The following is a 13771-nucleotide window of genomic DNA, read 5'->3' as shown; positions in this document are numbered from 1 at the left end:
AAAATTCAATCTTCTTCAAAGTCATATTAATCAAATCAGGTGATATATTAATGAAGTACATATGACTAAAAGGAAAAATGTATGTCATTCCTGTGGTAAGAGGAAACTGAATGTCACTAGAAATTTTTGCAAGCTTTAGGAGAGGAAGAGTTCAGTTTAGGAAAATAATCATTTCAGATGATCTAAAGAAGGGTATTGGATGGAACCTATCCAATAGGTTCATCACAAAAGAGGACCTGAGAGACAAGAATGAATGGTTTCTGTCTGGTGGAGAAATTTGAGGATAATCTCCCTTGCTTGAAAAGCGGTGATTAAGATTGGCACTTGCTTACAGGAGTGAAAAACAGGTAAGGGGTGCGCGCGTCTTCACACACAGAAGAGGAAATACAGAGAAAAGGAAGACACAAACATGAAATGAGAATTAAATGAAATAGAATCACACTGCTGATAGAAGCGTTAAAAATCTAAAATACAGCAAGAAGGGCAGGTGTTAAGCGATAAAGGGGGGGGGCAGAGCAAGTCTTTTATCCCGCCATTTAATTGGTCACTTTAAGAAAGAATCCTATCTTCCCACCGCAGCTGAGAAGACACTTCTAAGAAGTACAGCTAAAAGGTGGAGGACTGATAAACAACTTAGAGGTTGGTTTCGGGAACGATAAAACAAGCAATGGGCTGCCCGGCCTGCGCCGCGGAGTCCCGAGGAGCCTGCGCTGTGCTCCTCGCGCGGGGTCTCGTCATCTCCGGGAAGACTCGGCGCCTGAGTCTGAGCTCTCTGGGTAAGCTTTCCGGGTAGCTTCCCCGGGAGCTCGCTGGTCCTGGCCGCAGAAGCTTGAGGACCCACCCAGTGAGGATAAGCAGCTGAAAGGCCGCGCGGTGCCGCTTGAGGCCCCGGGACGTGGGCCGGTACGTGGTCGGCCTGGCACCACCTTTCCGGGGGAAGCCACGCGCCTCTGGCATCGCACGCGGCTCTGCACCCGCGCCGCCCGACCCGAAACCCGGCGGAAGGCACACGGGGCTGCAGCTGCGGGCCCCGGACCAGCCCACGCTTACTCCAGAGCCTGTATGGGAGCCGACGGGTCGGACCTCCCGGCGCGGAGTCGCCCCGCGGGTATGTGCGAAAGGCGGGGCTGCCTACACGCGGTGCCGCGCCCTGAGGCCGGTTATCTGCAGTCGCCGCAGTCTCCCGGCTCTGCTTGGGACGATGCGCGAACCGGGAACCCCAGAGCGGGGTGGCTAGACCAGGCTCCGCTGCCTCCCCAGCGGCTCCTTTCTAATCGTTCAGACGGAGCCTGGTCGACTCCGCCGGAGACTGCCAGGTGAGAGGCCCCAGAGACACTAAGGGTAAAAATAAACCCTGCGTCCGCGGCGGGGACCCTGTAGGCCTGCTGGGCCGGAGACGGGAGCGAGGGCCCAGCTTTTTCTGTTTATACACCTGGTGACGCGCGCGTGCCTGTTTACTGTTGTCAGGTGTTGGCGTGGGTTTTTCTTGCTTGCTTTTATTTCAGTTCTCAGATTAACCAGAGGATGTTGCCTTTGTGGACTGGGTTAGCATCCTCGAGGTGCTAAGAATCATCAAATGCTGTTGACTGAAGAATATAACCTTAAGACAGCAGTAGCTGCTGTAAGAGATAAAGTACAAAATCTCAGTAACTAAACATAGTTCAGGCTTATTTCTCGTTCATGTCAAGTCCATTCACGTGTTCAGCTGTTGGCCTTCTACTCAATTATTCAGGAACCCAAACTCCTTTTATATTATGACTTTGCATCCCCTAAGACCGTGGAGTCCTTAGTTTCCATGGCCTTCTACTCAATTATTCAGGAACGAAAACTCCTTTTATATTATGGCTTTGCCATCCCCTAAGACCTTGGAGTCCTTAGTTTCCAGGCAACGGACAGAAAAAGAAAAGCTATTAGAGGATTGCATGAGGATTGTTTCTTATGGGTGAGGACTGGAAATCACATACTATTTATGCCCACATCCCATTGACCAGACTTCAGTCACGTGCCACACTGACCTGCAAGGGAGACTGGAAATGTACTATGGACCCAGGCAGAAGAGTAAACGATTTTGGTAAATACGCATCAGTCTCTGACCCTCCCTTAAAGGGCAGACTGCATCTTGGTCATCTTTGTTACTCTTGTGCCTAGCACACCATAGAAACTTGTTACGGCTTTGGGAGGCCGAGGTGGGCATGTCACCCGAGGTCAGGCATTTGAGACCAGCCTAGCCACCATGGTGAAACCCCATCTCTACTAAAAATGTAAAAATTAGCTGGGCATTGTGGTGCATGCCCATAATCCCAGCTATTCCGGAGGCTGAGGCAGGAGAATCGCTTGAACCCAGAAGGCAGAGGTTGCAGTGAGCCAAGATTGTGCCACTGCACTCCAGCCTGGGTGACAGAGCAAGACTCTGTCACAAAAAAAAAAAAAAAAAAAAGAAGAAGAAAAGAAAAGGATATGAAACTTATTAAGAGATGGGGTTGTTTCTCATGTGTCTAAAATTGAAACTTAACCATAGTTCATTGATTGCTTAGGAATCATTTATCATCCTCTAACGAGATTGCAAGATCTGAATATAGGAACTATTTAAGACTGTTCACTTCTGAATCCTCAGCTCAAGGACTAGGACATAACAAGAGCTTAATAGCTCTTGTTTGTTGAATGAATGAATGAATCTTCAGAGAGGAGAACGAGGGAGACAGTTTGTCAATGTTGGAGTTAGGAAATACTGAGAAGGTGACATTTGAGTTAGATTTTGAATTTTTTCAAGTAGAAAAAGCAGAAATGAAACTCCCGGCAGCAGTAGTAGTGATATTTTATTGCTGTTGTTTTGTTTCATGAGAGGAAATTTGGAAAACAACTAAATGTTTATAAGTCCAAGTTTTCTTCATTCAGTATTCAAATATTATAATTTAACTTCAGGGTAGAGGAGGGGAAATACATAATCTTACAATCCAAATAATTTCTCTTGACTAAAAGAATGGCAGTGAAAACCTTGGCACTAATTTTTAACGTTCTAAAATGTTATTTTCTGGACATTTTTGAGAAATTTCAATACAAAGGCAGTAGTCTGATTATTCATTGTCTATGATGATTTTGCACTGTATCAAGAAGCTAGAGAGATAGAAGCTAAAGTTTATAAGACAGAGGTTCCTCATCACCGCGTTCATCAGGGCTTCTCAGGGATGGTTCTGCAACAAAATCACCTGTTATATTGGTTAGGATGCTTTTGGCTGCAAGTAACAGGATATCCAGCCAAAACTCCCTTCAAAAATACAGATTTACTGTTCTCATACACGAAGATGTTTGAAGGTAGGTGGGTCCAGGGTTTGTTCAGTAGCTCAATAATATCAGGGCTCTAGGTTGCTTTCTGTCTTCAGCTAATCTTGACTTTTCTTCATGGGTGAATGATGGCTGCTAGAATTGTCCCAAGAAACCCATCCACAATCCCAACTTCCCTTGCCTCTTCACCTGGTCATTTAAAGACAAAAAGAGGAGAGGATTTTCCTCCTCTCTCTCTGTCTTTATTAAGAAGGAAAATCTTATGTAATATGCCCCAATAATCTTGCCTACAAATTCCAATGGCAAGAAATGAATCATGCTCAGTCCTTAGCCAATAAGTGGCAAAGAGGAATGGTGTTACAGAGATTGATTTACACCAATCGTGACTTATCCCTAGGGCTGGGGAAGGGACCTGCTGGTATACCTGCATACTTGGCATTTAGACAGGCAGTAAGTCATGTCTGTCCCACTTGGGGTAGATTCAGTCTCTGTAGATTCTGATTTTAGTGGACCTATAAATAATATTTTAAACTTTTACTAAATCTATTTCACTTTGATGAGGGGAGAGAATAGAAAGAATGAAAGCAAGTATTGGGTCCCTTCTTATGTAGGGGTAATTTGTAGTGTTTTGCTTCATGAGTCAATGGAATTACTAAATCAATTAACCAAATAAAATAACGGTTGTTTTCCTGTGGTAACTTGGCTCCATGTATTTGATACACCTAAGTCTTTCAGATAAGGTAGTTCTCATCCAGGGAAATGTTGTTAGTCATTTTAGCAATTAATTGTCTAAGAAAATGTTAAGCCCTACTCTGAGCCTGATCTGAATTCCTCGTTGCTGGGTAGGGCTCCTTTTGGAAAATGAGCATTAGATCAGTGTTGTTCAGCAAATACAGAAACTGGAATGTTTCTGTATGTTCTATATAGAAATACTATATGAGACTAAGAACCTATACGTTCAACACACGAATGGATGAACACAAAGGTAGGAGATTATTGTTATTACGATCATTACAGAGTATTGAACAATCACAGTGATGCACTTTCAAAGGCATGAATACAACCCAGAGTACTCTGGCAATGTCTTAGTCCATTTTTGTTACTATAACAAAATACCACAAACTAAATAATCGAAATTTATTTCTCATAGTTCTGGAGGCTGGGAAGTCCAAGATCCAAGTGCCTATTAGATTTGATGTCTGATACGGACTTGATCTCTGCTTGTAAGATGGTGCCTTCTTGCCATGTGTTCTTCACATGGAGGAAGAGACTAATGCTGTGTTATGCATTAGTCTGGTGGAAGGGAAAGAGCCAAAGGGACTAGGCTGCTCCCTTTGACCTCTTTTATAAGAGCACTAGTTCCATTCATGAGGGTTGAGTGCTGGTGACTTAATCACTTCCCCAAAGTACCTCCCTCTTAATACCATCACCTTGGCAGTTACATTCCAAAATTTGAATTTTGGAGGAACACAAGCATTCAAACCATAGCAAGCAATATATGTAAATATTCCATAAGATTACCCCTTTAAATGTCAGCCTATCCAAATCACAGGTGGCAAATAGCAAGAATAAAAAGTCTTTATCCATATTTTTTAGCGGTAACTGAAATGATAGCAGTAAGTCTATTTTACTTGACTGAGAGCCTATGGACATTTGCAAGTTGATAGTTTCTTTATTTCTTCTGGAATATTACAGAAAGTACTTGTAAACATTTAGATTAGTAAGATAATTTGAAAAAGAGAACATTTGACAAATATCTCTCTATGTGAAAACATATTTACAAAAATGGTTTCCAAAGTATGCTTCACTTGCCAGAAGGAACAGGGGTGAGTAGACAGGGCTCCTGCAGCACCGCCTTATTCATTCCATTTGTAGGATTTAAGGATTAGGTTTCATTTGATGGAAGATATTTGACATAAAGATATAAAGACCAGGGCCGGGTGCGGTGGCTTATGCCTGTAATCCCAGCAGATCATGAGGTCAGGAATTCGAGACCAGTCTGGCCAACATGGTGAAACCCCGTCTCTACTAAAAATAGAAAAATTAGCTGGGCATCGTGGCCAGCACCTGTAATTCCAGCTACTCGGGAGGCTGAGGCAGGAGAATAGCTTGAAACCAGAAGGCAGAGGTTGCAGTGAGCTGAGATCTTGCCACTGCACTCCAGCCTGGGCAAAACAGTGAAACTGTCTCAAAAAAAAAAAAACACATGAAAACCAAACTTGAAAATTTTGAAAACCACTGCTATTGATGATTCTAGGCAGTTACTCATCTTTGAAAATCACAACTACAAAAAATGATTTTAAATTGTGGCATGTGGAATTAAGTTACCTCAAATCAAAACACCAGACTGTATCTATGAAAAATATTACCAAGAAATGTGATATCATTTTCCTTTCTCTAAAGCTTTGGGAATTGCGTAGATTATTTTTAAATGTATTTAAAATTTGGGCCGGGCAGGGTGACTCACATCTCTAATCTCAGCACTTTAGGAGGCTAAGGTCAGGAGTTTGAGACCATTCTGGCCAACATAGTGAAACCCCATCTCTAACAAAAATATAAAATTAGCCAGGTATGGTGGCGCATGCCTCTAGTCCCAGCTACTTGGGAGGCCAAGGCAGGAGAATCACCTGAACCCAGGAGGCGGAGGTTGAAGTGAGCCAAGATCATGCCACTGCACTCCAGCCTGGGTGACAAAGCGAGAATCCATCTCAAAAAAAAAAAAAGTATTTAAAATTATATAAGAAAATCCTATTAAGTCTTAATAATGTAGAAAATAAAAATGAAAGTCCAGCCACTCCTCCTCCATTTCCCTTCCCAAAGGCAACGCTGTGAAAGGATTTTTTTTTCTGTTTATTCCATAACAGGTACATATATCAAACTGCTTGCATTCTTGATCTCTTAAGGACAGTTTTCTTTCAAGTGAGGAGAAAAGATTAAGAAAACTTTATTTTTTATTTTTTATTTTTTATTCAGAGTCTTGCTCTGTCACCCAGGCTGGAGTGCAGTGGCCTGATCTCGGCTCACTGCAACCTCCGCCTCCCAGGTTCAAACGATTCTCCTGCCTCAGCTTACAGCTGGGATTACAGGTGCCCGCCACCATGCCCAGCTAATTTTTGTATTTGTTTAGTAGATATCGGGTTTTACCATGTTGGCCAGGCTGGTCTTGAACTCCTGACCTCAGGGGATCTGCCCACCTCAGCCTCCCAAAGTGCTGGGATTACAGGCGTGAGCCACCATGCCCAGCCAAGAAAACTTTATTTCAACTTCATATCTCTATGATTTTGGTGGCATATGACCCTGATACTAGAAGATAAAGTTCAAATTAAGCCAAGAGAGTCTCTAAATATGGGAATCAGTCCCGTAGGAAACTCTGAATATTGGGTATGCTAGAGAAAGGCATGAATGGCCTGCAGCCTTCGCATGTATTTTTAGAAAACACCTCACCTACTAGCCGATGAGCAAGTGGGCAGTCACGATAGTCGTAACACCTGAGTCCCTTTGCTTAAGCCAGACCTCACTCTTCTGTTGGATTCTGTATTTGAGCCATAGAACCTTGACTAAATTCATGTTATTTACTGAATTTCTAAGATCTATAAAATTTTGCCATTTGAAACAGATCAAGTTTTTTCTAATATAATTTACAGGTTATTTATCAGTTTAAATAATGCAATATCTTCATTTCATTCAGAAGCAGAAAAAATCTTTTGTTTCTGCATACAGGCACTTTTAGTGTTTATCTAAAACGGCAGTTTTCAACCATTTTGGCACCAGGGACCAGTTTCATGGAAGACAATTTTTCCTTGGACCCAGGAAGGTGGGGATGGCTTCGGGAGGATATCAAGTGCATTATATTTATTGTGCACTTTATTTCTGTTATTATTACATTATAATATATAATGAAATAATTTTATAACTCACCATAATATAGAATCAGTGGGAGCCCTGAGCTTGTTTTCCTGCAACTAGATGGTCCCATCTGTTGGTGATGGAAGACAGTAACAGATCATCAGGCATGAGATTCTCATAAGGAGTGTGCAACCTAGATGCCTCACATGCGCAGCTCACGATAGGGTTCACACACCTGTGAGAATCTAATGCTGCTTCTGATCTGACAGGAGGCGAAGCTCAGGCAGTAATGCTAGTGATGGGGAGCGGCTGTACATACAGAGGAAGCTTTGCTGGCTCACCTGCCGGCTGCTCACTTCCTGCTGTGTGGACCAGTTCCTGACAGACCACATGATACCAGTCCATGGCCCTGGGGTTGTGGACCCCTTATCTAAAAGATACCTTGCCTTCCTAGTTCTCAATATACTTTTCTGATATACAAAAGTCTCTCAGAGCATCTCAGTTGAACTGGAATTTTTTAAAAAGAAAAGCTCCTTAATTCTTAGAATCTTAAAACATGCCTAAATGGCAAGTTATCTTTTAGTCTATTGATGAATACTTCATTTATTTTTCTTTTTGTGAGACAGGGTCTCATTCTGTTGCCCAGGCTGAGTGCAGTGGTACAGTTATGACTCACTGCAGCCTCAACCTCCAGGGCTAAAGCAGTCCTCCCATCTAAGCCTCACAAGTAGCTAGGGCTACAGGCACAGACCACTATTCCCTGCTAATTTCTAATTTTTTTGTGGAGACAGTGTTTTGCTATGTTGCCCAGACTCATCCTGAACTCAATTCAAGAGAGCCTTTTACTTTGACCTCCCAAAGTACTGTGATTATAGGCATGAGCCACCACACTGGCACCAATAATTCAAAATATGTAAACAAAATGTGTCATGCCACCAACGTTGTACAGTCTAAATGGATTAATAACTCTTTTGCTTATAATAAACTATAACATTTGTAAAAATGGGAAAGTGTAAAGCTGAAGATGATGCAAGGTAGAAAATAAAAATATTTGCATTTACTTTCAGCATGTGTTTTCAAACTTACAGGTGTATACAGGCATATATGAGTAGGATTTTAAACGAATTATAGCAGAAACTAAAAAATGCAATGCAGTGACTTGGTAGAAATGACATGAAGTCAAAGATATAAATTAAAGAACTATCTCATTATACAAACTTTTATAGTTTTATTATGAGGCCGATGTTGGCTGCGTTGAGAAAAACTATTTAGCTTCTCTAAACTTTAATTTTCTCATTTAAATATTAAAGAGGTAGGCCTAGTTCGGTTCTAAAGGGCTTCCCAGCTATTATTATTCCATTAATCTGTGATTCTTAGTTACTTAGAAACCATCTAGTTTCTGTATATTTCTCCTACTTTTTAATTTTTCAATCACAGACACCCAGTGTCTCAGATAAATTTTTAACAGTTCTCTTGAACCTTCTCTGGTACCTAAGAAGTAGTTTAATGTTGGGTTTTTAAAAGACTTCCATGAATATAATGAGAAAGTAAGATTCACTACATACAATATTTCATTTTACCAGCACTGTTTTGAAAAACAAAGCATTTCACTTAAATTAATTTTCTGGATAACTGACACCTATTTTATTAAATACCAAATTTTTGTTTAGTTTAACATTCTGTTTAAACAAAATCTCTAAATTGTACTATCTATTTTAGTGCCTTTTAAACACAAAATATACTAACATAATTTTTTCTTTTTATTTTTAGAGGGGTACAGAGCCTCACTCTATCACTTGGGCTGGAGTGTAGTGGCACGATCTCCCAGGTTCAAGAGATTCTCCTGCCTCAAGTAGCTGGGATTACAGGTGGCTGCCACCATGCCTAGCTAATTTTTGTATTTTTAGTAGAGATGGGGTTTCACCATTGGCTAGGCTGGTCTCAAACTCCTGACCCCAGGTGATCCACTTGACTTGGCCCCCTAAAGTGCTGGGACTACAGGTATGAGAATCACTTTTCCAAACATTATTTATTATACAGGAGATCTTTCAGGGCCAATTCAGGTATGAAGGTTCTTACTGAGGATTCATTTGGTGGCAAGTGACAGAAACCCAAATCAAACTGTCTTAATGAAAGGAATTTATTGGCTCATCTAACTCAAAAGTAGCTGCTTCTGGATGTACCAACAATGTGGTGATTAATTTGGAGTTTTCCTCCTTTTCCATATTGAGAATCTTCTTTGCTCTGTGGTCATTTCATTCTTTGGAGAGCTTTCTTGGGTGTCACAAGTGTTTTCATTAGCAAGTCTAGGTTTAGCAACACCAAGAGAGAGCTCTTTCCCAAAGGTTCCAGTGAATACCCAAAGCTGACTCTCTTTGGTGAGGTATGTGTCAGTCCTCATGCCTGAAACCATCAATGTAACCAGAGGAAGGAGTTCCCTTATTGACCAGGGCTGTCAATGATCCTCATCCCTGGATCACTGGTGGAGCATGTGGGTTGGGGAAGTCAGAATGACAATCTCACATGACCACATGGATGGAGAATAGAGGAGGTGTGGAGTTCACAAAAGAAAATTTGTGTGCTGTTACCAAGAAAAGTGATGGGAAAGGTGCTTGGCAGGCCAACACTATAAATATCCCTTGTGGAAAGATATGTATCCCCACATTTCATGACTCTTAGATTGCTGTCTTTTTCATCTCTTTCACTGTCATCAGTCACTAATGCTGCTCTCAATTTGCCTCTATCACAGCAATCTCTTCCTGAATTTTAATATTTAACACCTAATCTTCTGAGGGTTTGAAAAACAAAGGAGCAAAGTCATTAGAATTGTTTTCAAAATAAGGGCCGGGCATGGTGGCTCACGCCTGTAATCTCAGCATTTTGGGAGGCCTAGGGGGGTGGATCACCTGAAGTCAGGACTTGGAGACCAGCCTGGCTGACATGGCAAAACCCCATCTCTACTAAAAATACAAAAAAATTAGCCAGGCGAGGTGGCAGGCACCTGTAATCCCAGCTCCTCAGAAGGCTGAGGCAGGAGAGTCTCTTGAACCCAGGAGGTGGAGGTTGCAGTGGGTCAAGATCATGCCACTGCACTCTAGCCTGGGCGACAGAGGGAGACTTCCTCTCAAAAATCAAACAAACAAACAAAACAAAATAAGGGTTAATGGGCTCTGAGTGAGTCCTTAAGAACCTTTCTATGAGTAAAGAGAATAAATTTTCTAATAAGAGTTTCATGACATTTTTTATGGCCCTTCAAGGGTCATTTTTGTAATTTCAAGACCCAATGACTATGAATAATAAATACCATGAACATGGTCACTTTAAGTAAAGCTAACATTTTTGAAATTCTCCTGAATTTAAGTGGGTTCCTGAAGTGAGACATGCGTTTTAAATGGTCTTTTAGAATTGGAAACACAGCAGAGAGCAAACAAATACAGCTGACTAGTTGTAAGATCTCTTACTGGGCTTATTAAAAGACTGGTATTTCATTTTATCCTTTATTTCTGCAGTAGTTTCTGATCATGTATAAGTATTTTGGCATTTGTGGTTGAGAGTATTGGAGAATAGGGAAGTTTTTTGGGATGTAAAATTATATAAATCCCACAGATGTTATAACATACCAAGTTGTGATTGTTTATGTTTAAAAGGACCCCGTGATAACATTAATAAAATTTGTTCACAAAGGCTTCATTTTAACCAATAGTTTGTGTCTACTAAAAATAATAATTTCTAATTCGTGACTATTTAAAAATAGTTTTTGTAAGTGGCAGAACTGGGTGATTTTGAGAATTTGATGAAAGAGATGATTCTAGTGATACTGCCAAAGAATTTCTATGTAATTCTCCTACTGAGAAAGGTGAAGAAATGAATGTTACATCCACCTCATCAAGAAGTGGGCCTCAAAAACAGATGAAAAATCATGACCAAATAAAATCAATGGGATTAAGTAGTAAATTCTTCAAGATTGAGCTAACTTTGTCTTGCTTAATAGGGAAAACAAAACAATTCTTAAAGATTCTTCTTATGATAATCAGGAAGAAGGAATATGCGTGGTTAGCAATAGCCAACACTATTGAATGCCAACTGTGCATAGTTAGAACTATTCTTGTCTCCTTTTCATAAATAAGGAATTAATCACAAAGAGGTTAAGCAATTTGCTATATGAGGGAGATGGACTTTAGACTCAGGCTTATCCAAATCCGAACCCAGCCCATCTTGTCAGTTACCATATTTGGGGTCATTCACTTCAGAAGGTAAGGGCTGGATGCTGTGGTTGGAGATCTGATATCCTAACTCTTAAACCTGATCTCCCGTTACTCTTAGCCTCCTGCCACAGGCTCCAGCAGTTTCCCCTCACACACCACTGGCTTTCTTGCCTCCATGCCTTTAAGACAAGTGTTCTCTGAGTCTAACATTTTCTGGTCAAGTGACTTTCTTTTATGTTCTCAGTCTACATTTTGAAATAAGTTTTTTAATTTAAAAAAGTATATATACTAACATATATACATATACATCATATAAGCATATTATAAATTATATATAATAAAAAGTAAACTAAAGGTTTTTTTGAGATGGCACTCTGGTTACCATTGTGTTTTGTAATTAGGAAAAATGGTGGTGGTGGTAGAAAGATTATGATGTTCTTTGAAATTTTAAATGCAAATTTCTTGGCACTTTGTTGAACAGAGAAAATGATTCCTTGAGGGAGGGGTCCTGTCTAATTCATCCTTGTCTTTATGTCTAGCATAGTGCCTGGAACACATTAGGCACTTTGATATGTGTTGAATTAGATTTTCCCTTCTCTTACATAATTTTCTCTTTGATTCTACCACAAGTTTGTAGTGTGTACCTCTATCAAGATACTCATTGTACTTATTGCATTAGGAGTAAGTTTCCTTACTAGTTAAAAAAGAAGAAAAAACTTGATTAATAGTGGTTTAAACAATTACCCCAATGCTTGGCAGTCCAAGGCTGATGGAGCAACTGGAAGATGTCGTCAAGGAACCAGCTTCTATCTTACTTATCTACTATCCTAAGTAGAGGGCTTTTATTCTCATGCTTGAAAGATGTCTGCTGCCCTTCTAGCCACTGTATCTACATTCTAGGAAGGAGAAAGGGAAATGTTAGAGGACAAAGAGTACAAAGTATTATCCTCTAAAGGCCTCCCCCAAAGCTCCCACCTAAATCTCATATGTAGAACTGTGATGCATGGTCACCTCTACCTGCAAAAGTGGCTAGGAACTGGAGTACTGTATTGGCCTTGTAGCCTGTATAGCATGGAAAGCCAAGGGAGAATGGGTTGGAGTGAGTGTTTATTGAGCCAATCGGTAGTCTTACAGGTTTTCTTAGTTATTTGTTATAAATTTATTTTTCCTGGTATATGATAAGTCAGTGGAAAACAAACACTGTGTTTTGGTAATCTTTGAATTGCCCACAATGACTAAAAAGTGACTATCATAGCACTTCTCGTAGTGTCTAAGACATTGTGGCTACTCAGTCAATTGTGGTGTATTTTTAAACTTTAATTTAGAAATAAGAACCAGGCAAGAGTTAGTGACTCTAGATTCTCCGAAAAGGATGGAATCCGGAGATTTCCCTTTAGTGACTCATTCTTCATATCAACATTGGAAAGTTACCTGGAGCCTTCCTGCTTCATCCAGTTGGCCCATGATAGAGGACAATTTAGCACTGATATTGCTTGGAATGTTTTTAAGTATAACTCAAAAAACAATGTGGGAGAGAAATCATAAAAATGTGATTGGTCAACAAAGGCTTTTTCAAGAGAAGTAAAAAGGTAGATAAGAATGATGATAATATACGAGAATCAAGCAAAAAAAAAAAAAAAAAAAAAAAACCGCCATTGAAAATTAAGAATAGTCTAATTTCAAATAGCTTAGCCATTCAGAATTCTTAGGGAAAAATAACTACAATCTGAAGTCTTTGAAATCAAAAGAGTTTCAAATTACTGCTCTATATCTATACTCTTTCAAAACAGATCTCGTTCCTCTTCCCTCTGTCATTTTCTTAATTATAAATAATGGGGGATGAAGATAAAAGAATTACGTGTGAAGATTCAGAACCATCCACAGGAATGAATCACATGCCCTCCATGCATCAAGAAACACAGGTAAATCAAAGCTGTGACAGAATTCTATTTCCTTCATATTCTACCACTCATTTACCAATTCTCCTATCCCCAAACTCACACAGTGCATGGCAGGTGTGACTACCAGTTTTCCCAGCTAACATCATTGTCAGTTGACCCTACCTGTGGCTAGAAAAATGGAGAGCCTGTGGAATGCTTTGTGTCTCTGACCTAATCTCTAGAATGGTTTTGGTTTCTTCCTTTCTTTTTATTGCTTAAATTCAAGTAGATTAATGAATGTGAAGTGGTTTTCATTACAGATAGTTATCTTTTTCTAAACTACTTTGGTATATGTGCCAATTATTGCCCTGAATTTTATCTTAAATATGCTTATTTTAAAACCCAGTATTACAAAACGTAATAAAATGTTATGTGACCCAGACATTTATAATACAGGTTGAGTATCCCTTATCTGAAATGCTTGGGACCATAAGTGTCTTGGATTTCTTTTTTTTTTTTTAATATTTGCATGCACCTAATGAGATATCTTGCAGATGG

At 40.1% G+C, this 13771-nt stretch overlaps 1 protein-coding gene across 3 annotated transcripts in view; it reads left to right on the top strand.

Annotated features, from left to right (window-relative positions):
- Positions 1–123: 123 nt before the first annotated feature.
- The window catches only part of SLC9B2 (solute carrier family 9 member B2), a 58326-nt gene continuing 44678 nt past the window's right edge, over positions 124–13771 (top strand). For 2 of the 3 annotated variants that reach the window (XM_025384945.1, XM_025384947.1), the window contains exons 1-2: positions 290–1316; positions 13124–13255. In XM_025384945.1, coding sequence (XP_025240730.1) covers positions 13166–13255 — 90 coding nt within the window. In that variant the 5' untranslated portion in view covers positions 290–1316; positions 13124–13165. Of the gene's footprint in view, positions 1317–13123; positions 13256–13771 lie in introns of all 3 variants that reach the window. The other variant, XM_025384946.1, reaches the window with a different exon arrangement.

This window comes from Theropithecus gelada, chromosome 5, assembly GCF_003255815.1.
Source record: "Theropithecus gelada isolate Dixy chromosome 5, Tgel_1.0, whole genome shotgun sequence".
Taxonomy (NCBI): domain Eukaryota; kingdom Metazoa; phylum Chordata; class Mammalia; order Primates; family Cercopithecidae; genus Theropithecus; species Theropithecus gelada.
Note: the sequence above shows the minus strand (reverse complement) of the source record. Positions and strands in the feature narration are given on the sequence as shown.